The following is a 24,186-nucleotide window of genomic DNA, read 5'->3' on the forward strand; positions in this document are numbered from 1 at the left end:
TAAACTCAACGGCTCTGCCGGTGTATACAGAATGCCATGTTTAACTCACTGAGAGGATGTTGCACTATTGCCATAAAATCAGCACCATACCAGTCGTAAATACAGGAAGCAATGGTGGAAATTCACCAGCAGACCCAGGGAAGGGGAGTACAGCATGGTTTGTTATATTTCCCCAAACTGCATCTGGCGCTGAACATTATCAGAAATGGAACAACCACTTTAAGCAACCAAAAACATGTGCTAAATGTTTTTGGTCATAGGTGATTCCTCACACCATCCAATCTGTCTAGATAGTCACACCATGAGGTTTGTCTTGCTGTGCAATATCCAATAAATTCGCTATCTGTACTCCTACCGGTACATTTTTGCCATTCAAAGTTCAAGAAAAAATATAATAACTAATTGATTAATTTTTCTATATTCTTGAGGCAAATACTCACCCAAAGTAACATCCAGCATATACATCTTGCTAGGCTTCAAAAGAAAGGGTCTGAGTGTAATGTTTTCAGAAGAAATACCTGATAATAAGGACAGTAAGTTACTACTTCAGTGTAGTCTACCATTTAAATTACATCACATAGTAAACATTTAGAATACAAAGTCTGTATTGCATTTTTGTTGCTTAAGTAGGTGAAAAATGGAATATTAACTCATTTCTTTACACTAAGAAAGCACCGAGATTGATATGCAGATGGCTTATTCCTGAGGGCTCCACTTGAGGGGACAAATTATGACATCTCATAGTGCACGTCTAATGCTACATACATTTTTCTTCTTTTACATAAATATAATTGCAATATTATTGAGATTAAGTTGTAACATCAATAGTTGGTATATTTTTCATGAGTGGGATGATTTTCCATCATCAGGTTCTTCTATAAAGAGCCATAGTTTATTCAATCCAAAAAGAATTTCAAAACTAGCAACCCCATCAGAACATCAATAATAAAAACATACAATCAGGAGAAAACGCCTTTCAGATGCATGTCTTTAGTCATTGAATGTGTAAAATAAAAAAAAGACTGTGTATTAAGTCATATCCTGTTAGGACACATGACTATGGAAAGCCAATCACATCATTCCCAAAACTACATGGAATATTATTAAGATCAGATGACTCCATTTAAACACCACGTTACCATTCATAGTGGTAAGTCAAATTCTGTTTAATGTTAATTTCCAAAGGAGAACTGGTCTGAAAGATATACTGTACGTCCACCCTGTTTGATGGTTCATTAGTTTAGGCCGTTTAACCTTTTCTGTGCCTGTCACTTGAAATATAAGAAACACTGATGTTGAGTTTCTCTGCAGTATGTCTCAAGGCTTCGAACACAGGAAAGATGTATATCTTTGTACCGTGTTAGCCAGTGGATAGAAAAATATTCAGGATTGAGAGTCCTCAGTAGTTGATACCTTTTAATGGCTAACTGAAAAGATGGTAATACATCGCAAGCTTTCGAGACTACTCAGGTCTCTTCATCAGGCTAGACTAATACAAAATCTGAAGTCACATATTTATGCACAATACAGCCTAGTAAAAATGCAATAGATAAGACAAGTGACGTGAAGCAGAACTATCAATATGGGAGAGGGAGAAACATAAATATAAACATTGGACCAGTTCATAGATAAGGAGTCTGGATGTTTTATGGTCCTCTGATTGGGGTCTAGTTCTGTGTTGCCCCGCAAGGTTTTAAAAGGAAATTCCTTAATTGATGTAAAAAGACATAAATCCATGCGACACATTCATTCCAGCACTGAGAGTGTCAAAGTTCGTCATAAATTTGTACTCCCAAACTCGGGAGTACAAATTTATGACGAACTTTGACACTCTCAGTGCTGGAATGAATGTGTCGCATGGATTTATGTCTTTTTACATCAATTAAGGAATTTCCTTTTAAAACCTTGCGGGGCAACACAGAACTAGACCCCAATCAGAGGACCATAAAACATCCAGACTCCTTATCTATGAACTGGTCCAATGTTTATATTTATGTTTCTCCCTCTCCCATATTGATAGTTCTGCTTCACGTCACTTGTCTTATCTATTGCATTTTTACTAGGCTGTATTGTGCATAAATATGTGACTTCAGATTTTGTATTAGTCTAGCCTGATGAAGAGACCTGAGTAGTCTCGAAAGCTTGCAATGTATTACCATCTTTTCAGTTAGCCATTAAAAGGTATCAACTACTGAGGACTCTCAATCCTGAATATTTTTCAAGGCTTCTAAGCATTTAAACAAAAGCTTGCTCACGTTATCAGATAAATGCCTCCTAACACGGACCTTCCGTGGACCTGTCTTGTAGCCGGCATATTGGAGATTAAAAGCAGTACAGGTGGTGAGGTACATAACATTAACAGCATTGCAGTAATTTATCAGTAACTGTAGAAATAAACGTTTTAGAATTGTTCATTTGTTTACAGCAAGTACTTATCGTATGACTGCATTTAAAAGACCACTTAGGTGACAGCCATGTTTTGTCAATTGATGAGGTTTTATTAAGGTATAAACTAGGTGAAAGAATGTCCCTAATACTTAATTTCTTATCATGAAACATTAGATGGATGTGTTGTTTTATAATATTGCTGATTGCTGTAAACTGCAGACTATATGTTGAAATAAAAGTAAGTTGATTATTATGATCCTTAGTATTAGTTTTTGTATTTATTAGCATTTGCTCCCATTTTTTATATTGAACAATCACCTATGCTCGCTCAAGAATTCATTTGTGATAATTCTGTTCTCACAACCCAGTGTTCACATTATGCGCCTCAAATCGATATTAGGATTCTAATGTAGAACTGCTTTTAGACCTGAATAATTCTCCTACAGGGATATTTTCTTGATATTTTTTCAACAAAAAATTATTATTAAAATCAAATTTTAACCCAGGAAAGCAAATAATATCAATTAGTAGCTTAAGGCAGAAAAGTGGGAAGGTGAATGCAAGGGAAGGAATTAGGGAAGAAGCTTTAACTAAAGCCAAAATGTTGCTAAAGTTGAAGTGTAATGGGGGAAAGGGATAAATAGGACAAAGGGGAAACAGAAACAAACCCAACAATATAAATGAGTCTATGAATACACAGTATATTGTCAAGAATTGACCAATACATACACAGTAAACTTCGTTTACCTGAGACCGACAGATAAATGTCTATTGGAAAGAAGTTCAGACAAATAGATTGCAAATTTCTTTCTTGTTCCAAAGAGACCAAGCTTTCTCATATTTTAAAATATTGCAATTTTTAACAGGAGGATTATGCTCATATAGATTATGCGCTGCTACTCATTCAAGGATATCTTCAATAGAAGGAGCATCTTTACGCCTCCAGAATGTGGCTATTAAATGATTAGTAGTAATTAGAAAATGGGAGACAATATATTGGTGTTTTATTCCAAAGTACACTGATACTACTGCAATCCCAGAACAAGTGTTTTAAATTACCTCTGTGTCCACATTCCCTCCAACAAAGGGAAGATTGGGATGAAGATATCTTATTTAATCTTCGAGGTGCGAGATACTATCTAGTAAGTATCTTATAATAGGTTTCATATAGGGTGACGCAAGTGTTTGATTTGTATGTGATTTTCAGAGCTCTCTCCCATCCCTCCACTTGGAACTTCTTATTGTGTTATTTTTTGAGTGACACAATGTGACAAATAAAGTAGCATTTTGTAACTGAGCCTTTTCTGAATGACGTTACATTGATGATCTGCTCCTCATATGGGATGTTCCTAGGTAAATGACTTCAGATTTTGTAGATTACCTTATTCATAATGATATGAAGTTGATGTTTACTTTTCATATCCAGGACATCTTAATTTCAAATGACAGGCATAGAAAAGGTTAAACAGCCGATTAATGGAGTACCTACAAATGTAAGTTAATGAACCATGAAACTTGGTGGATGAATATCTTGCAGACCAGTTCTCCTCTGGGAATTAGAATTAGACAGGATCTGATTTACCACTTTGAATGATAATGTGGTGTTTAAACTGAGTCATCTGTTCTTAATTATATAACATGATATTTTGGGATTGAGTAATACTTAATACATCATTTTTCTTTTTATGCAAGTATGAGCAGGTTGAGGGATGCAGTGACACATGAGAGGAAGAACAAGGAGTTAACAATTTAATTTAAAAATGGGATAATCCACACAGGGAGGCAAACAGTTAAATGAGGAGATAAACAGTTAAAATGTAATGAATATGCAGGGTTAATAAACGAGGCAACGGCAGTTATTTCAAATACTTATCGGGTCAGATGTTCCTCAGGATGTAGATGATGCTTGGAAGTCAGCAGCGCCAACAACAGCCGGAGCGGTGCTTGTCCAAGCAACGGCGGTCCGTCTTCTGGCGGTAGCGGTCGGTGTCCGGTACCTTCCGCTGAGCCCTAGTCCATAATTGGATATGGCCAACGAAAACAAGGCCGCAGTACTGTCAAGGTCCCTGTCGAGTGGTGCGGCAATGTCAGGCAATGAGAGCAGCGGCGTACAGTCCTGCACTTTGCCCTGACCCTCAGGCTTATGTGCAGTGCTCAGCTGTACAGGGCTCTCGGCTCTCTCCCTGTTACTGCTGTGGGCTCCAGCAGTGTCCTGGCATCGGGTCGGCCATGTTTCGTTACGGCCCTGCTGCGCACACCGCAGGGCACGCCTCTGTCACTGCTGGCGGAAAACTGGCCGACGCTGTGAGCGCTTTCACTTTTAACCGTGCCCCCGGCTTCCGGGTCAGGACACTTGTCCAGGCCTTTTTGCCTTCCCCCAGACAACATGGGACACAGCCTTATCAGTTCCAGACCCGGTTTAGTACAGGTACCCGCAGTCCGGTCTTCCCCTTTACACATGCAATGAGAAAAGACATGCGTCTCAAACATGTTTACTTCTGATTCTATATGTTTTTATTGGTGTTGTGATGAAGTTGTCATTTTTGGAATTCTTTTGTATTGGATAAACTATGGCTTTTTATAGAAGAACCTGATAATGGAAATTTGTACATCTCTACAAACCCTTGTTGCACCACAAGCTTCCATGCAGTGGATCTCCATACTGGTGATCTGACTATAGAAAGCTTCCTTTCTTTACTATTTTTGTATATTTTTCATGTTTTATGAAATATATATAGCATATGGTTATCTTTATTTCCAGTAAGGTGACACTGCTGAAAGTGATTGTTGTCTGTGGCCTTTATATCCAGTGTAGTTACAGTGCAGGATATATTTTTCTAGTATATTACTTGTTTTTACACCAAAGTAAATGTGACTTTCATTCCATTTAAGCATTATTTAAGGTCTTGTCCATATATATTACACAAATTAAAAATATACTCGCACAAAATAAGGAGAATATTTCTTCTGACTTTGCTGTGCTGCGTCTTTTCTATAATGTGAGCAGATGAGTCAGTAGGTGTCACGCTGTCTCTGCATACTCACCCGGCCATCACTCCCACGGCGCAGCCCCTCGCTGCCCAACAGCCATGACGGTCACCTCTGACAGGCGCGCGGCCGACGGCGTCTTTGCATGCAATGCACATGCGCCATAGGCCACGGCCACGCCTCCCTTCTGCTTCTTGTGCTCCGGCTATGCCCTGGCCCGGAAGCACCCCCTGACCAATGACAGACCAGACAGGGGCATATCAGGCCGCTTCCCCCTGAGGGAGGTGCCAGATTGCTGTGTTTCCTAGCACACTGGGCCTCACTTCTTCATGTGCTCTCTGCAGTCTCACAGTCCCGTTCTCGTGTGCTCCCTGCAGCAGCCTCACAGTCTTGCTATCCGTGTCCCCTGCTGTACTCCAGTCCTGCCTCCGCTGTTCCTGTTCCATCCTGCTCCAGTCCTACCATCCTACTCCAGTTCTGCCTCCAGTGTTCCTGTTCCATCCTGCTCCAGTCCTGCCGTCCTACTCCAGTCCTGCCTCCGGTGTTCCTGTTCCATCCTGCTCCAGTCCTGCCATCCAACTCCAGTCCTGCCTCTGGTGGTCCTGTTCCATCCTGCTCCAGTCCTGCCGTCCTACTCCAGTCCTGCCTCCGGTGTTCCTGTTCCATCCTGCTCCAGTCCTGCCGTCCTACTCCAGTCCTGCCTCCGGTGTTCCAGTTCCATCCTGCTCCAATCCTTCCGTCTTCCTCTAATCCTGTCTCCTGTGTTCCTGCTCCAGCCATCCCTCCACGTTCCAGTCTACTGTTTTACTCCATTCCTGTCTCCTGTGTTCCAGCTCTGTCCTGTCATCTAGACTTCAGTCCCTCCAATTTCCAGTCTACAGTCTTACTCCACTCCTGTCTCCTATGTTCCAGCTCTGTTCTGTCATCTACACTTCAGTCCCACAGTCCTACTCCAGTCCATCCTGAGTCGCCCCTCTCGGTACCAGCTACCGTGGTACTCGAACCCCTGGGCCTGCTCCTAACGGTCCCGTTAAAGGTGTCGGTTCCACCTAGCAGCTCGCCCGGGGCCCCTCGGTGCCATGGCCCAGAGGGTCCACTCTTGGAGATTCCGGCTCCAGACCAGCCACGCTAACAGTAGGCAGCAGTGTGATTCTCTGATACTGACACCACTGCTGTCTGGTCTACTACACACAGCAGCAATTCTGTAAAACAATATTGTCACAAGTAAAGATGACCAAATCTATGAAAATGAGAGTTTCCAGCGTTTTGCCGGAGTGTAATCACTTTGCAGGGCCATATTGCTCATATATACCAAAATAATATCTGCTTTGTAATTCAGTATCTACCATATTATGTGGGTAAAATATGTCTCTGTTATTGGAAATTGGGACTGAGTTCTTACAAATTCATTTAATTTCTATGCATTAACAGCAGCAGAACAGGGTTCATATACCAGGACAGGGATATACATACCAGGCTAGGGCCCAGGATAATGGAGATATATACCATGATGGGGAATAAATAATCCATGATGGGGCCCAGGATAACTGATATATACCAGGATGGGGCGCAGGTAAGGGACGTAGAAACCTTGATGGGAGATATATATATACCAGGACGGAGCCCAAGACAAGGTAACATATACTGTACCAAAATAGGATATATATATACCAGAATAGGACCAGGAAGGGAACATACATACCAGGTAGGAGGACATAAAAACAGACCGGAGGAAATATATACCAGCCTGTATATGGAGCCAGGATGGAGGGAAAATATATTATATATACAAATACATATATACAGTGGGGAAAAAAGTATTTAGTCAGCCACCAATTGTGCAAGTTCTCCCACTTAAAAAGATGAGAGAGGCCTGTAATTGACATCATAGGTAGACCACAACTGTGAGAGTCAAAATGAGAAAACAAATCCAGAAAATCACCTTGTCTGATTTGGCAAGATTTATTTTTCAAATTATGGTGGAAAATAAGTACAGTGGGGAAAAAAGTATTTAGTCAGTCAGCAATAGTGCAAGTTCCACCACTTAAAAAGATGAGAGGCGTCTGTAATTTACATCATAGGTAGACCTCAACTATGGGAGACAAACTGAGAAAAAAAAATCCAGAAAATCACATTGTCTGTTTTTTTTTTCATTTTATTTGCATATTATGGTGGAAAATAAGTATTTGGTCAGAAACAAAATTTCATCTCAATACTTTGTGATATATCCTTTGTTGGCAATGACAGAGGTCAAACGTTTTCTGTAAGTCTTCACAAGGTTGCCACACACTGTTGTTGGTATGTTGGCCCATTCCTCCATGCAGATCTCCTCTAGAGCAGTGATGTTTTTGGCTTTTCGCTTGGCAACACGGACTTTCAACTCCCTCCAAAGGTTTTCTATAGGGTTGAGATCTGGAGACTGGCTAGGCCACTCCAGGACCTTGAAATGCTTCTTATGAAGCCACTCCTTCGTTGCCCTGGCGGTGTGCTTTGGATCATTGTCATGTTGAAAGACCCAGCCACGTTTCATCTTCAATGCCCTTGCTGATGGAAGGAGGTTTGCATTCAAAATCTCACGATACATGGCCCCATTCATTCTTTCATGTACCCGGATCAGTCGTCCTGGCCCCTTTGCAGAGAAACAGCCCCAAAGCATGATGTTTCCACCACCATGCTTTACAGTAGGTATGGTGTTTGATGGATGCAACTCAGTATTCTTTTTCCTCCAAACACGACAAGTTGTGTTTCTACCAAACAGTTCCAGTTTGGTTTCATCAGACCATAGGACATTCTCCCAAAACTCCTCTGGATCATCCAAATGCTCTCTAGCAAACTTCAGACGGGCCCGGACATGAACAGGCTTAAGCAGTGGGACACGTCTGGCACTGCAGGATCTGAGTCCATGGTGGCGTAGTGTGTTACTTATGGTAGGCCTTGTTACATTGGTCCCAGCTCTCTGCAGTTCATTCACTAGGTCCCCCCGCGTGGTTCTGGGATTTTTGCTCACCGTTCTTGTGATCATTCTGACCCCACGGGGTGGGATTTTGCGTGGAGCACCAGATCGAGGGAGATTATCAGTGGTCTTGTATGTCTTCCATTTTCTAATTATTGCTCCCACAGTTGATTTCTTCACTCCAAGCTGGTTGGCTATTGCAGATTCAGTCTTCCCAGCCTGGTACAGGGCTACAATTTTGTTTCTGGTGTCCTTTGACAGCTCTTTGGTCTTCACCATAGTGGAGTTTGGAGTCAGACTGTTTGAGGGTGTGCACAGGTGTCTTTTTATACTGATAACAAGTTTAAACAGGTGCCATTACTACAGGTAATGAGTGGAGGAAAGAGGAGACTCTTAAAGAAGAAGTTACAGGTCTGTGAGAGCCAGAAATCTTGATTGCTTGTTTCTGACCAAATACTTATTTTCCACCATAATATGCAATTAAAATGAAAAAAAAACAGACAATGTGATTTTCTGGATTTTTTTTTCTCAGTTTGTCTCCCATAGTTGAGGTCTACCTATGATGTAAATTACAGACGCCTCTCATCTTTTTAAGTGGTGGAACTTGCACTATTGCTGACTGACTAAATACTTTTTTTCCCCACTGTATTTGGTCATTAACAAAAGTTCATCTCAATATTTTGCTATTTATTCTTTATTGGCAATGACAGAGGTCAAACATTTTCTGTAAATCTTCACAAGGTTGGCACACACTGTTGGTGATATGTTGGCCCATTCCTCCATGCAGATCTCCTCTAGAGCAGTGATATTTTGGGCCTGTTGCTGTGCAACACAGGTTTCCAAATCCCTCCAAAGGTTTTCGGTGGGGTTGAGATCTGGAGACTGGCTAGGCCACTCCGGGACCTTCATATGATTCTTACGAAGCCACTCCTTCATTGCCCTGGCGGTGTGCTTGGGATCATTATCATGCTAAAAGTCCCATCCATGTTACATTTTCAATGCTCTTGCTGAAGGAAGGAGGTTTGCACTCAAAATCTCATGATACATGGTCCCATTCATTCTTTCATGTACATGAATCAGTCGTCCTGGTCCCTTAGCAGAGAAACAGCCCCAAAGCATGATGTTGCCATCTCCATGCTTCACAGTAGGTGAGGTGTTCTTTGGATGCAACACAGCATTCTGTCTCCTCCAAACACAAGTTTTGTTTCTACCAAACAGTTTTACTTTGATTTCATCAGATCATATGACATTCTCCCAATACTCTTCTGGATAAGTCAAATGCTCTGGCAAACTTTTCAATGTTGGTGCCTGCGACTGGAGTAGCATACCACCGGACCCGATCCACTCCCAGTTGGGAGCACTTAACAACAATTCCTAGCATTTAGTCTATTTATTTTAACTCTCTTAGTCAACACACACCATTTCTGAAGTATGACAGAGCAAAAATTTACATTTCAAGTAGAGCCATACCTGAGGTAGTATAACTTCTGAATATTTCACGACCAATCGGCAGTTTTATCCAGTGAACCATGGGTACAATATTTGGTGCTATAATTAATAGATCCACAAAGTTATCACCAGTAAATATAACAGTATCTGTAGAGCCATAGGAGAAGTCAGGATCACCTTGAAAAACAAATAAAAAAAAATTAGCATCTATATGACCTAAACCGAGCAGAATTATAAAATCAGTGAACTTACTTTCAGTCCTTGCTCCAGAGCCTCCAATGCCTTCCACAATATTACCATAGAAATGAGTGTCAAAATCTGTCAAATTTAGAAATGTAATATAACTTACTTGATCGGAAGAACACAAGTCTGAATAGTAATTAAAGGAGATGAAGACTACTAGACAATTCTTATGGAATGCCCTCAGTTTGCTGAATAAAAAATATAAAATGAAAATATATATACACAGTGCTGTGAAAATTAATTGGGACAAAGCATTTGAACACCTGTTCAAAGCAGTTAAAACTGGTTTGAATCATTGACTGGTAACCAACTTATGATTTTACTTAAAAAAATGCTTTGTCCCAATTAATTTGCACAGCACTGTATTTACCTTGTTAGATTGTTTATGTCAATTGAATGCTGCAGACTTGGGCAAGTGATGGGCTGTAGCCAGTACAATTGTGTCATATAGAACAGTCCTGTCACAGGAAATTGAGAAGACCGCAGTCCATCAATGGCTGCTGAGAGGCTGCACTGTCCACTAACATAAACATTATGAAATCACAAGAGGATATAATGTTCGGATCAGAGGAGCGTCACCGGTCTGGTCGGGGGGTGTTTTTTCTCTTATTTTATTCAGCAAACTGAAGTGCTATTCACTGGTGCGCAATCTCTTTAATTATTATTATTATTATTATTATTATTATTATTATTATTATTATAATGGTATGTTATGGATTTAGGTATAGATTAGGTCAATCAAAATCTGGTATCCCAGGACACTGGGCTGCTTCTCCCATGTGTGTAGATAAGTTAAATTACCGAGTAGCTGACAGTTTTTGGAAGAGCAAACTGACTGTGTACATCCTTGTTACCAAAATGGTGCTGATCAATACAAGGGGAGATAATTGCCCCTAAGCTAGACTGAAAATCTCAAATTCAGTCGTCATATGGTACAAATGGAAGTGCAATATTTTTCATTCCATTTCTATAATATTCGATGTCAAAACTATCCCTAGATAGTTTTAATACAAATATCTGTATTCAGGGAACCTAACTGAAAACTAAAACACAAAGTTTTTCAAAAGTGGAAAACCACAGAAATGCACTACTACCCAAAATTCTGGATATATAACAGTCATGTTTGGTAAAAATGTGCTTGGAAACATGTCAGTCATAATACCTCATCAAGAGATACTCATGGTCATACCTAGGAGATTATAGAGCTGTCCAAATTTCCGTGGCGGTCTCCTCCGTCAGAAGGTCTCACAGATTCTATCCGTATGACTTTTCTGTAGTATCCTTTTTATTTTTATACCATTTTTCCCTTGTGTATATGTCTTTTTATTATTTAACCTTTTTTGTGATTTTTATAAGAACTGCACTTTTTATATATGAAAACTAAAATGTAACATGTTTGTTAATTGCTGCTCTAGACATGCTTGCAACCTTGAGGAGAGAAAATTTATCCTGGTTGTGTTACTCTGCGTATGCCAGAGTGCTAGAAGAGTACCTATCATGTGCGTGGGAAAGCTGGATGGCATGTGTACTGGTGTGTGACCAAGGGCAGGCATATCCCTATGAAAGCAGCGAATGGTGGCATCAAGAAGTGTGGTGTGGATGTTACAACTAGCAATGGTGTGTGCCTAAATTATTGTTAGCTTATTGTTATAAGCGAGTGGATGAGTGAGTGTGAGAGGCAATATTAAAAAATTCTATGAAAAAGTTGAAAACCATTTTTTTTCTGTTTTGTAGAAGCCCACTCTTTTTAATAGTTTGCCAAATGTACATCAACTCACCATTAGGAGTCTGACTTTCGGTAGCATTCCATAAGAGACTTCCTCCTTCACCATGCCCACTTATGAAGCCACTCATATCAAAGGTATGCAGTTCTTGTTTTTAAGATAAAAAAATGTGCATTTACCGTATTAATAATGATATTGATGTAGTAATTGAATAATGTAATGCAAAGTATAAAACCATACTACTGTTAACAAAAGACATACAATGATACTGTTATGACGTTTCAACACTTTTACCATTGCAGGACAAAATGCATAAGTAGCCTGCACTGGCCTAAACATGTGGATTCCTTATTCCTCTGATCATTCTCTACAGACATTTCTGATGGCACTCTTAAACCTGAAACTATATTTTGGTTGTGATGAAATAAAGATCGCTAATAAGCTGCTTCATGGTTTATGTGAGGCGTCATTCAGAAGTCCATTTTTCTCAAATGAGTGCTATCTGAGGTTTTCACAAATCGCACTCGTACCTGTAATAGACTATGGGGCCATTCATAAGTCTGTGATTTTGTGCGACTGGTGAAAAATCTCAGAGACATGTCCGATTTTGAATCTGGTGTAGGAACAAAATTGGCAATGCAAGTCTATGGGTCGGTGAAAAAATCGGAGGCACTTGACTCACATCGGTGATTGATGTCATGACAAAATTTTCACGAACTGTCAGCAAGGAGGTATCAACAATTAAGGACTCTCAATTTAACTTTTCTATCTACTGGCTAACTCAATACAAAAATATTGTTTGCTGAAACAGATTTTTATAGCAATGGGCCATCAAAATCAGCAATTACAGTCTTTTAACTATATTTTGTTTACTTTTTTGTACATTCTCAGGTGCTTATAAAAGAAAATGTACTCCACAATTTTCTGTACAATTTCTACCTATTGCGATATATAATCACAAATATTGCCCAAAAAAATTAAATCCCTTATATGGGTAATACACCACAGAATACTGACAATACTATTGTGGTATCAAAGGAGTACAAGAAATTGGTACCACACAATGGTGTATATGTAATAAAAATATCATATTTTATTGAAATATTAAAACAAAGTGCACAAGAAAAAATGCTGGAAAAATACTGAGGGACGACAAGTCCATAGAAACTCACACCACAGCACTACGGATTATGTCAATAATAATCCAAGAATAAATTCATATACCATATGTTAATTATGCACATCACTAAACGACATGAATCATTGAAATCACGTGGGGAAAGGAAAGTAGCAACAACAATATTCCTGGATTAACCCTGTACCCTCAAGAGGTATACCTAAATTTAATTTTAGAAATATGCCTAGCTTGTGAAACAATGCTATTGAGCCCTATTAAAGACGCTGACCCATATGAAGTAAGAGAAAATGAAATACAAAGTAAATAATTACATACCGGTATGTGCTGGTGGAGACTCCTGGACGTCCCTTTGCCCCGACGCGCGTTTCGCACAGCTTCCTCGGGAGGAAGTGATGTGCATAATTAACATATGATATATGAATTTACTCTTGGATTATTATTGACATAATCCGTAGTGCTGTGGTGTGAGTGTCGTCCCTCAGTAGTTTTCCAGCATTTTTTCTTGTTCACTTTGTTTTAATATTTCAATAAAATATGATATTTTTATTACATATACACCATTGTGTGGTACCAATTTCTTGTACTCCTTTGATACCACAATAGTATTGCTATTACGCTATATGCTGTATGCAGTCATATCCTTCTGTTTTTCCACATGGCAGGCCCAGAAAGTGCTCAGAAAAGAAGGAGCGCCATTTGGCTATGAAGCGCAAATTTTACTTTAATGGTTTGCAGTTGCCAAGTTCATTTTGCATTGTCCCTGAAGTTCTAGAACAGTGTAAACCCAAAAAAAGTGACTCAATTTTGAAAGCTAGACCCCTCCAGTTGTGGAGTAAACATGTTTTTTGTTTTGCAATATTGAGCCATAGTTTTAATTTTTATGGCAATTGGTTTGTATTAGGGCTATGTTTTAGTTGGATATGATCTCGTTTTAACTGTCAAAATTTCAGGCTGACTTTTTGGCCATATTTTATTCCACTTTTCAACAGGCAAGATGACTAAAAAAAACAGCAGTTCTGGCAAGATATATGACTTGTTAATTTTCTAGCTCCTGTTGTTAGATGTGGTCATTCCAAGAACGTATACCGTACTTTTTAAAATATTTTTTTCAATTATAAAGGATTTTATATAGGAAAAGCATTGTTTATGTTTTTTTACTTTTTTATTATTTTATTTAAATTTAAGGGTTTCAATTACCAGAATTGGTGTCAGCCATTGCAGGAACTGACACCAGCTGTATATACCATGAACTCAACTTTGGAGTCCACACCATTGGCATGCCGCAAATGTATGCCATAATGCTTTATTACCTCATGAAGTGGGAAGGGTCTTAAGTAGATCTCTTAGACATGATAAGGTTTTTAATGTTTTCACTTAATTTTTGCTCATTTTAATATTTGGATTATATGGTCAATGAGACAAGGACTTCAATGTAAGTACATCTGCCTCATCAGGTCTGTTTAAAAGATGTATTTAATAATATAACTATATATATGTTATATATTGCAAAATCTGTGACATGTAACTTTCAGTTAATGCTTTAAAACTAACTACAGTGTATACAGTGTATAGTTTTCAAGTAACAATTTAGTAAATTACCTTTGTAATTTTGATCTGAATCACGTGATCTAACCATTGTTGATCTACGGCTCACGACACCTCTACCACCTGTGGACCCTTCATCTAGAAGATCCGGATGTAATTCAGATAACCCCATCATGTACAAATCATGTGATGATTCTGTTCGTTCATTATTACCATGAATCAATTTTGGTAAGTCACTTGTTTCAGATAAATCTTCGGTAACTTGATTTTCCAAAGTAGGTGATGTAGGGTAAATTTTACTTGTAATCTGTGAAGTTGGGACTTTTGTAGAAATTCCATTTTGGAGAAGGTTTTCACTGAGTGCACTTGGAGCTCCCATGCTGTCTTTTAATCGACAAAATGGAACTGTAAAAAATATTACATTTGTATTATGTTGCAGCACATTATTTTATATTTGGGCTTATGTGTATTACATTATACATCTATACAGGTATATAAACACTCATATTTGGCCCGCAGCCCCCAATGCCCCTCTTAGCCGCTCAGCCCTGTTCTGCAAAAGCCAACTTCTCCACCATGACAGAAGATCAGCTCTCCACCCTTCTGTCAAGATCACACCTCACCACTTGTGCCCTCGACCCACTCCCATCTCACCCCATCCCTAACCTGGCCACAGTCTTCATACCATCTCTAACACACCTCTTCAACCTTTCACTTACAAATGGTGTCTTTACCTCATCTTTCAAACATGCCTCAATCACACCCATCCTCAAAAAGCCCTCCCTTGATCCATTCTCTGTGTCTAACTATCTCCCGATATCTCTTCTCCCTTATGCCTCAAAACTACTGGAACAGCATGTATATCTTGAACTGTCCTCCCACCTCTCCTCCTGTTCCCTCTTTGACCGGTTACAATCTGGCTTCCGACTGCATCACTCAACTGAAACTGCCCTAACTAAAGTCACTAACGACTTACTAACCGCCAAGAGCAAGCGACACAAACTCTGTCCTCCTTCTCCTGGACCTGTCCTCTGCCTTCGACACCGTAGACCATTCCCTCCTGCTATAGACTCGCTCATCTATTGGCATCACAGACTTGGCTCTATCCTGGATCTCATCATATCTAACAGACCGAACATTTAGTGTCTCCCTCTCACACACTACCTCCTCACCTCGCCCCCTGTCTGTTGGTGTTCCTCAAGTCTCTGTCCTAGGACCCCTGCTATTCTCCATCTACACCTTTGGCTTGGGACAGCTCATAGAATCCTATGGTTTGCAGTATCACCTCTATGCCGATGACACGCAGATCTACCTATCTGGACCCAACCTCGCCTCCTTACTGACTGAAATCCCACAATGTCTGTCTGCTATCTCAGCCTTCTTCTCTGCTCGCTTTCTCAAACTGAACATGGACAAAACAGAATTCATCATCTTTCCCCCATCTCACTCTAGCCCTCCACCAGACCTATCCATCAATGTCAATGGCTGCTTTCTTTCCCCAGTCCCGCATGCTCGGTGCCTTGGGGTGATCCTCGACTCTGCGCTCTCTTTCAAACCTCATATCCAAGCCTTCGCCTCCTCCTGCCACCTCAAACCCAAAAATATTTCCCAGATCCGCTCATTCCTCAACCACGAAGCCACAAAAACACTAGTGCATGCTCTTATCTCCCGCCTCGACTACTGCAACATCCTACTCTCTGGCCTCCCCTGTAGAACTCTGGCTACGCTCCAGTCCATCCTACACTCTGCTGCCTGACTAATCCACCTGTCTCCCCGCTATTCCCCAGCCTCGCCCCTATGCCAGACTCTTCATTGGCTTCCTATTGCCCAGAGGCTCCAATTCAAAACTCTAACCATGACATACAAAGCCATCCACAACCTGTCCCCTCCATACATCTGTGACCTGGTCTCTAGGTACCTACCCGCACGCAACCTTCGATCATCTCAAGATCTCCTTCTCTACTCCCCCTTATCTCTTCTTCCCACAACCGCATACAAGACTTCTCCCGTGGTTCCACCATACTCTGGAACTCTCTGCCGCAACACATCAGACTCTCACCATCAACGGAAACCTTCAAGAAGAACCTGAAGACCCACCTGTTCCGACAAGCCTACAGCCTGCAGTGATGCTCGGTCTACTGAACCACCGCACGACCAGCTCTACCCTCTCCTACTGTATCCTCACCCATCCCTGTAGACTGTGAGACCTCGCGGGCAGGGTCCCCTCTACTTAAGTACTTGTGTGTCCCTTGTCTTACACATGTTTATTATACTTGTCTATATTTCCCCTTTTCACATGTAAAGCGCCATGGAATAAATGGCGCTATATAAATGCATAATAACAATAATATTTTTTTCAACCTTTCCTCTTTATCTCACTTCTTCTCATGTCTTTTTCCTTTCTTAATATCGTCTTACATTACTCCTTCTGTATATGCGATTAGTTCTCCAACAAACATTCAATGAGTGTGATTTGTACATATCAGAAGAAGACACTGTTTTTCTTATTTCTAAAAAGTAGAGTTGTGAGAACTAAAAAGCAATGCTATTAGAATGAGCAATCACTATGTCACATCACATCTGGTAGGTGATCCTAATTCTTGCATAACCAGCTAGAAACTCCATCATACCTTCAGGTGTGCTGGTTTCTGTTGCATTAATCCAGTATAGATTCCATTGATATAATATATCATTTGTGTCACTGCAGTTTGCACAAACAGCCTGTACTGAAAATTGTTGGTTCCAGTTAATCGAAAGCCCCTTACATTCAATGCATGTCATTTCAACAGTCCTAAAACAAAAAAAACCTTTTATGACAATCTATACCATGAGAATCTTTCCTAAAATTTTTTTTATATATCACAACAATATGCAGTACCAGCTAATTAGGGTATATGGGACAAGATTTCATATGTAACATAAAAAATGCACAAAAAGCTGTAACTCAGTGAAAACAAAGATGATCAGCAAATCAATAATAATTCTATAATATATTCCCTCTGATAATTAGAGATGAACGAACCTTTCAAGGTTCGGTTCGGCGAATGTCCCTTTCAAGGCAAACCCCTTGAATTCAATGGGAGGCAACACTTTTAGGGTGGCTAAAAAGCTGCCAAAACAGCTCAAATTAGAGGCACACAACAGGAAAAGTGACATCAATTGACCCAGAGTACAAATAGTATAATTGTGCAATATGGAGACATTGGCCAGGGCCTAGGACAGGGCTTGGACTAGCATTTCCAGCTTAAACATTGATCAGTAAGAGGTAGATGAGTGACAGGTGTAGGTCTGGTGCTCTTAAATGCCTGCCAAATTCAGGCAACACACATGAAGGAGACACAATTTGGAGCCCAATCATTTCCAAAAATTAGGAGCAGATACCAGAAAAAGAGGCATTAATTGACCCACACAAAAAAAAACAAAAAAAGAAGTACAAAATACCCATATAAAATGTCACAATATTTTATTAATAAATCTCATAAGACATCATATTCAAAATATATAAAAAATAGTATATGTACAAAAGAATATCAAAGTGAAGGACATATGACAAAAAATCCATCACATTTACAAATATATGGACCTGGGGATTCAGAGACCATAAAAAGACATAATGGTATAGTATACTAAATGCATAAATATAGTACAACACTTTCACAGAACCAGAACATCACATGGGCCATGCATGAGGTATCAGGGTCTGGGCCAGCATTTAGAGCTTTAAATTTAAGGTAAAATTAACAAGAGGTGGGTGAGGGACTGGGAGCCATGATACCTCAAATTGCTTTACTGATCAGCTACACTTAGGTAACACAAATATCAGTTTTGAAAACTACTATTGGCAGAAACATTTAACACCTTAGTGACAGAGCCAATTTGCTACTTAATGACATAGCCAATTTTTACAATTCTGACCACTGTCACTTTGAGGTTATAACTCTGGAACACTTTAACGGATCCCATTGATTCTGAGAATGTTTTTTCGTGACATATTGTACTTCATGTAAAATTTCTTTGCTATGACTTGAGTTTATTTATGAAAAAACAGAAATATGGCGAAAATGTTTAAAATTTTGCAATTTTCAAACTTTTAATTTTTATGCTCTTAAATCAGAGAAATACTTAATAAATAACATTTCCCACAAGTCTACTTTACATCGGCAGAATTTTAGAAACAATTTTTTTCTGTTAGCAAGTTATAAGGGTTAAAAGTTGACCAGCGAGTTCTCATTTTTACAACAAAGTTTACACAACCATTTTTTTTAGGGGCCACATCACATTTGAAGTCACTTTGAGGGGTCTATATGACAGAAAATACCCAAAAGTGACACCATTCTGAAAACTGCAAGGTTTTCAAAACCACATTCAAGAAGTTTATAAAGCCTTTACGTGCTATACAGGAACTGCAGCAATGTGGAAGGAAAAAGTTAACATTTAACTTTTTTTCCACAAACATTTTACTTCAGAACAAATATTTTTCATTTTCTTAAGTGTAAAAAGAGAAAATGGACCATAAAATTTGTTGTGCAATTTCGCCTGAATACGCTGATACCCCATATGTCAGGGTAAACCACTGTTTGAGCGCACAGCAGAGCTCGGAAGGGAAGGAGCGCTGTGACTTTTCCAACGCAAAATTTGCTGGAATTGAGATCGGACACCATGTCGCGTTTGGAGAGCCCCTGATGCGCCTAAACAGTGGAAACCGCCAACAAGTGACACTATTTTGGAAACTAGACCCCCAAGAAACTTATCTAATTGTATGGTGAACACTTTGAACCCCAAAGTGCCACACAGAAGTTTATAACAAAGAGCTGTGAAAATATAAAATCATATATTTTCCACAAAAATGATCTGCTCGCCCACAAATTTTTATTTTCCCAAAGGTAACAGGAGAAATTAGACCACCAAAGTTGTTGTGCAATTTGTCCCGAGTATGTCGATACCCCATATGTGGGGGTAAACCACTGTTTGTGCACACGGCAGAGCTCGGATGGGAAGGAGCACCGTTTGACTTTTTCAACTCAAAATTGGCTGGAATTGAGATAGGACACCATGTCGCATTTGAAGAGCTCCTGATGTGCCTAAACAGTGGAAACCCCCCAATTCTAACTGCAACCCTAACCCCAACACACCCCTAACCCTAATCCCAACCCTAGCCATAACCCTAACCACAACCCTAACCTCAACACACCCTTAACCTAAATCCCAACCTTAACCACAACCCTAAACACAACACACCTCTAACCTTAATCCCAACCCTAACCCCAACCCTAAGCCTAACACACCCCTAATCCTAATCCCAACCCTAACCATAACCCTAACACACCCCTAACCCAAATCCCAACCCTAACCATAGCCCTAACCACAAACCTAACACCAACACACCCCTAATCCCAACCCTAACCATAACACTAACCTCAACCCTAATCCCAACCCTAGCCCCAACCTTAACCCTAACTTTAGCCCCAACTCACTTTAGCCCAACTCAATTTTGCCTGACTCACTTTAGACCAACTCACTTTAGCCCAACTCTAACCCTAAAGTGAAAATGGAAATAAATACTTTTTTTAGTTTTAATATTTTTCCCTAACTAAGGGGGTGATAAAAGGGGGTTTGATTTACTATTTTTATTTTGATCACTGTGATCACAGTGATAAAAATGAACCAATAGGAAAAACATCCTTTTGTTGCCGGGTGCTGGCCGGCAGATATCGACGGGTGCACTGAGCATGTGCCCACCATTTTCTCCTAGAAGAAGACCCTGGCTGCCCATAGGACTTCAGTATGTGTGTGTAAAATTTGGGACCTGTATGTATTTACTAAACGAATGTATTCACAGAAAAAAAAATGGTGTGGGCTCCCACACAATTTTCTGCGCCAGAGAGGATGACTGAGGGCAGATATTAATAGCCTAGAAAGGGACCATGGTTATTGCCCCCCCGGCTACAAAAAATCTGCCCCCAGCCACCCCAGAAAAGGCGCATCTTTATGTTGCGCCAATTCCGGCACTTAGCCTCTCTCTTCCCATTGCCCTGTAGTGGTGGCATATAGGGTAATAAGGAGTTAATGTCACCTTTGTATTGTAAGGTGACATTAAGCCTGGCTTGGTAATGGAGAGGTGTCAATAAGTCACCTATCAATTACTAATCCTAATGTTTGTAAAAGGTTATAAAAACAGAATAAAGTATTTAAATGAAATGAAAGAACACACAATTTTGCCATCTTTATTCTTTTGCTAATCCAAACGATGTCTGGGGGTTAAATAGTTTACAACCGGAAGCGGTGATAATGCTAGAAGCTGCCGGCATCAGCATCAGTGACATCAGCGCAGCCTCCTAGCCTGACCCGAGGTGAACTCTTGAGCATGGGTAAGTGACAGTTCATTTTCCAACACTGTCGAGTTCATCGCAGGTCAGTCTGTGAGTCTGTGCAGAATCAGTGACTAGCGCTGACATCACTGATGCTGAGCAGACTCACAGCCTGACCTGTGATGAACTCGGCAGAGTGGGAAAATGAGCTTTCACTTTCCCATGCTCAAGAGTTCACCTCAGGTCAGGCTGGGAGGCTGCGCTGACACCACTGATGCTGACACCGGCAGCTTCTCATTCATTCTTGAGTGGTTTACAGCCGGGGCGGGAACATTAGCACCGCTCCCAGTTGTAAACTATTTAACCCCCAGATATGGATTATGCCGTGGGACTGTTCGCCGGACAGGTATGGTATATTGCTGTTTTTTTACTTTTTATTACAGGAGATCGAGGGCATCATTTGGATTAGCAAAAGAATAAAGATGGCAAAACTGTGTGTTCTTTCATTTCATTAAAATACTTTATTCTGTTTTTTTATCCCTTTAAAAACTTTAGGATTAGCAATGAATAGGTCACTTATTGACACCTGTCCATTACCAAGCCAGGCTTAATGTCACCTTACAATACAACGGTGACATTAACTCCTTATTACCCCATATGCCACCGTTACATGGCAGTGGGAAGAGAGAGGCTAAGTGCCAGAATTGGAGCATCTTACAGATGTGTCTTTTCTTGGGTGGCTGGTGGCAGATTTTTTGAGCCGTGTCCCTTTCTAGGTTATTAATATCTGCCCTCAGTCACTGGCTTTCCCTCTCTGGCACAGAAAATTGCGTGGGAGTCTACGCCAGTTTTTTCCGTGAATACATTCTTTTAGTAAATACAGGGAGGAGGGAGGACATGATGTTAGTAAAAACAGGGAGGAGGGAGGACATGATGCTAGAGACAGTGGTAAGACAATCACTGGTGTTTTCTAAAAAGGCAGGCATGATATCAGGAGAAGAAGTGCATAATTGGGTGTCATCAGCATAGAGATGGTACTGGAAACCAAATCTACTAATTGTTTGATGAATAGGGGCAGTATACAAAGAGAAGAGAAGGGGGCCTAGAACCGATCCTTGAGGAACCCCAACAGTAAGAAGAAGATGAGAGGAGGAGGAGCTAGCAAAAGTTACAGTGAAGGAGCGGTCAGAAAGCAAAGAGGGAAATGGTGTCCTTGAGGCCGATGGAGCGGAGCATAGTGAGGAGGAGCTGATGACCCACAGTGTCGAATGCTGCAGAGAGATCCAATAGAATTGCATGGAGTAGTGAGCAATAGATGTAGCTGTTAGTAGATCATTAGAGACTTTAATAAGGGCAGTTTTAGTAGAGTTTAAAGAGTAGAAACCGGATTGTAGAGGGTCGAGAAGAGAGTTATCTGAGAGATAGCGGATAAGACAAGAGTGAACCAGGCGTTCCAGGAGTTTAGAGATGAAGGGAAGATTAGAGATAGGTCTATATTTAGCGGCACAGTTTTGGTCGAGGGATGGTTTTTTAAGTAATGGATGTATGATGGCATGCTTAAATGAGGAGGAAAAGATACCAGAAGAGAGAGAGGTTGAATATTTTTGCTAGGTGAGTGGTGACAGTAGGGGAAAGGGACTGGAGTAGATGTGACGGAATGGGGTCACTGCTGCAAGTGGTCGGGCGAGAAGATGCAAGGAGCCTGATAACGTCTTCTTCTGTGACTGGTTCAAAGTCAGAGAGTGAGCTAGATGCAGGGGGGGAGGGAGGAAAATGCATGGTATGAGAGGATTGGGAGATAATTTCCTGTCGGATATGGTCAATTTTTTCTTTGAAATAATTGGCCAGATCGTCAGCGCGGAGATCTGTGGTTGGGGACTGCACTCTTGGGTTGAATAGAGAATGAAAAGTGTCAAAGAGACGTTTCGGGTTATTGGATAGTGAAGTGATAAGGGTGTTGAAATAGGTTTCTTTGGAGAGGTGAAGGGCAGTGTTGTATGTTTTAAGCATAAATTTATAATGGATGAAATCTTTGGGTAGATTGGATTTTCTTCACAGATGTTCGGTGCAACTGGAGCATTGCTGCAGGAAACGTGATTGCAGCGTGTGCCAGGGTTGTCACCATGTGTGCCATGTTGTTCTATGTATAGGAGGTGCAGTTTGATCCAGGGCAAATTGAATGTTTCATTGTAATGCTTCAGTGCAGAATCAGGACATGAGAGGGAGGAGATAGGGGCCAATGAAGACTGCAAATTCTTCATAAGTTTCTGCGTGTTAATGGCCTGTATATTTCTATAAGTGTGGAAAGTAGGGGTGACCTGAGTGGGATGGCAGTTCTTGATAGAGAATGAAAGAAGGTTGATGTCAGAGAGTGGGAGAGGGGTGTTTGTGAAGTCATCCACCGAGCAAAGTCGGGAGAAGACCAAGTCGAGGGAGTTTCCGTCTTCATGCATTGGAGAGTTAGTAAGCTAAAGGTCGAAAGAGGAGGTTAGAGATAAAAGGTGAGTAGCAGATGTGGAGAGGGGAAAAGTAATTGGTATATTTAAATCACCCATGATGAGGGTGGGGATATCACAGGAGAGAAAGTGTGGAAGCCAGGTGGCAAAGCGATTCTGGAACTGATGGGAGGGGCCTGGAGGACAATACACCACTGCCACTCACATGGAGAAGGGGATGAAGAATCTGACAGCATGAATCTCAACAGAAGGGAAGACAAGTGAGGGTACTTGAGGGATAACCTAAAAGGTACATTTGGCTGATAGGAGCAGACCAACGCCCCCACCTGCTCTGTTGTCCGATCTTGGGGTATGAGAGAAGTGTAGTCCACCTTATGAAAGAGCAGCAGCGGTGGTTTGACTGCTGGATCCAGGTTTCAGTTACAAGAGAAACAAACAAATATTAATGAAAAAACACAGTACACATGTTTTGTATTGAATCCTTACTTACCTAAAGTTAGTGTTGTGACTGATGGATAAAAATGTTTCAGCATTTGATGATTTGCGATCTCCATTAGACACAAATAAGGTAAAATGAAACTGATCACATCTGTCGTTAAGTAGAGCAGTTGGGAAAGTGATAACAGCATCCATTCTATGGAGGGGGTTTGGCACACTTGACTTAAAGCATAAATGCTCGTGTGTAGACACTGTAGCACAGCTCCAATGGAACCTTAAAATATGAAAACTGATATTATTTATTATTAAATTGTCATATAGTAAAATTATAAGAATTATAAAAGGCTTATGTCATGCCTCTCAATAGGAATGGTTTTAGACAAATTATTTATTTGGGTGAAATTCAATGTGGGACCCAACCCTTAAGTACTGTATATATACAGTGGGGAAAATAAGCATTTGATATACTGCTGATTTTGAAAGTTTTCCCACCTACAAAGAATGGATAGGTCTGTAATTTTTAGCCATCTGTCTCTCACAGACCTGTCAATTTTTC

At 40.5% G+C, this 24,186-nt stretch overlaps 1 protein-coding gene across 1 annotated transcript in view; it reads right to left on the reverse strand.

Annotated features, from left to right (window-relative positions):
- Nucleotides 1-24,186, reverse strand: part of PKD1L1 (polycystin 1 like 1, transient receptor potential channel interacting) — a 901,078-nt gene that overhangs the window by 493,838 nt on the left and 383,054 nt on the right. The window contains exons 22-28 of the mRNA XM_073549827.1: nt 23,683-23,904; nt 17,059-17,219; nt 14,483-14,833; nt 11,800-11,892; nt 10,031-10,096; nt 9,800-9,955; nt 441-518 (exon numbers count right to left, since the gene is read on the reverse strand). Of these exons, the coding sequence (XP_073405928.1) occupies nt 441-518; nt 9,800-9,955; nt 10,031-10,096; nt 11,800-11,892; nt 14,483-14,833; nt 17,059-17,219; nt 23,683-23,904 (1,127 nt within the window). The remainder of the gene's footprint in view (nt 1-440; nt 519-9,799; nt 9,956-10,030; nt 10,097-11,799; nt 11,893-14,482; nt 14,834-17,058; nt 17,220-23,682; nt 23,905-24,186) is intronic.

The sequence above is a fragment of the Dendrobates tinctorius genome, unplaced genomic scaffold, assembly GCF_039654945.1.
Source record: "Dendrobates tinctorius isolate UK_male_01 unplaced genomic scaffold, ASM3965494v1 ptg000162l, whole genome shotgun sequence".
NCBI lineage: Eukaryota > Metazoa > Chordata > Amphibia > Anura > Dendrobatidae > Dendrobates > Dendrobates tinctorius.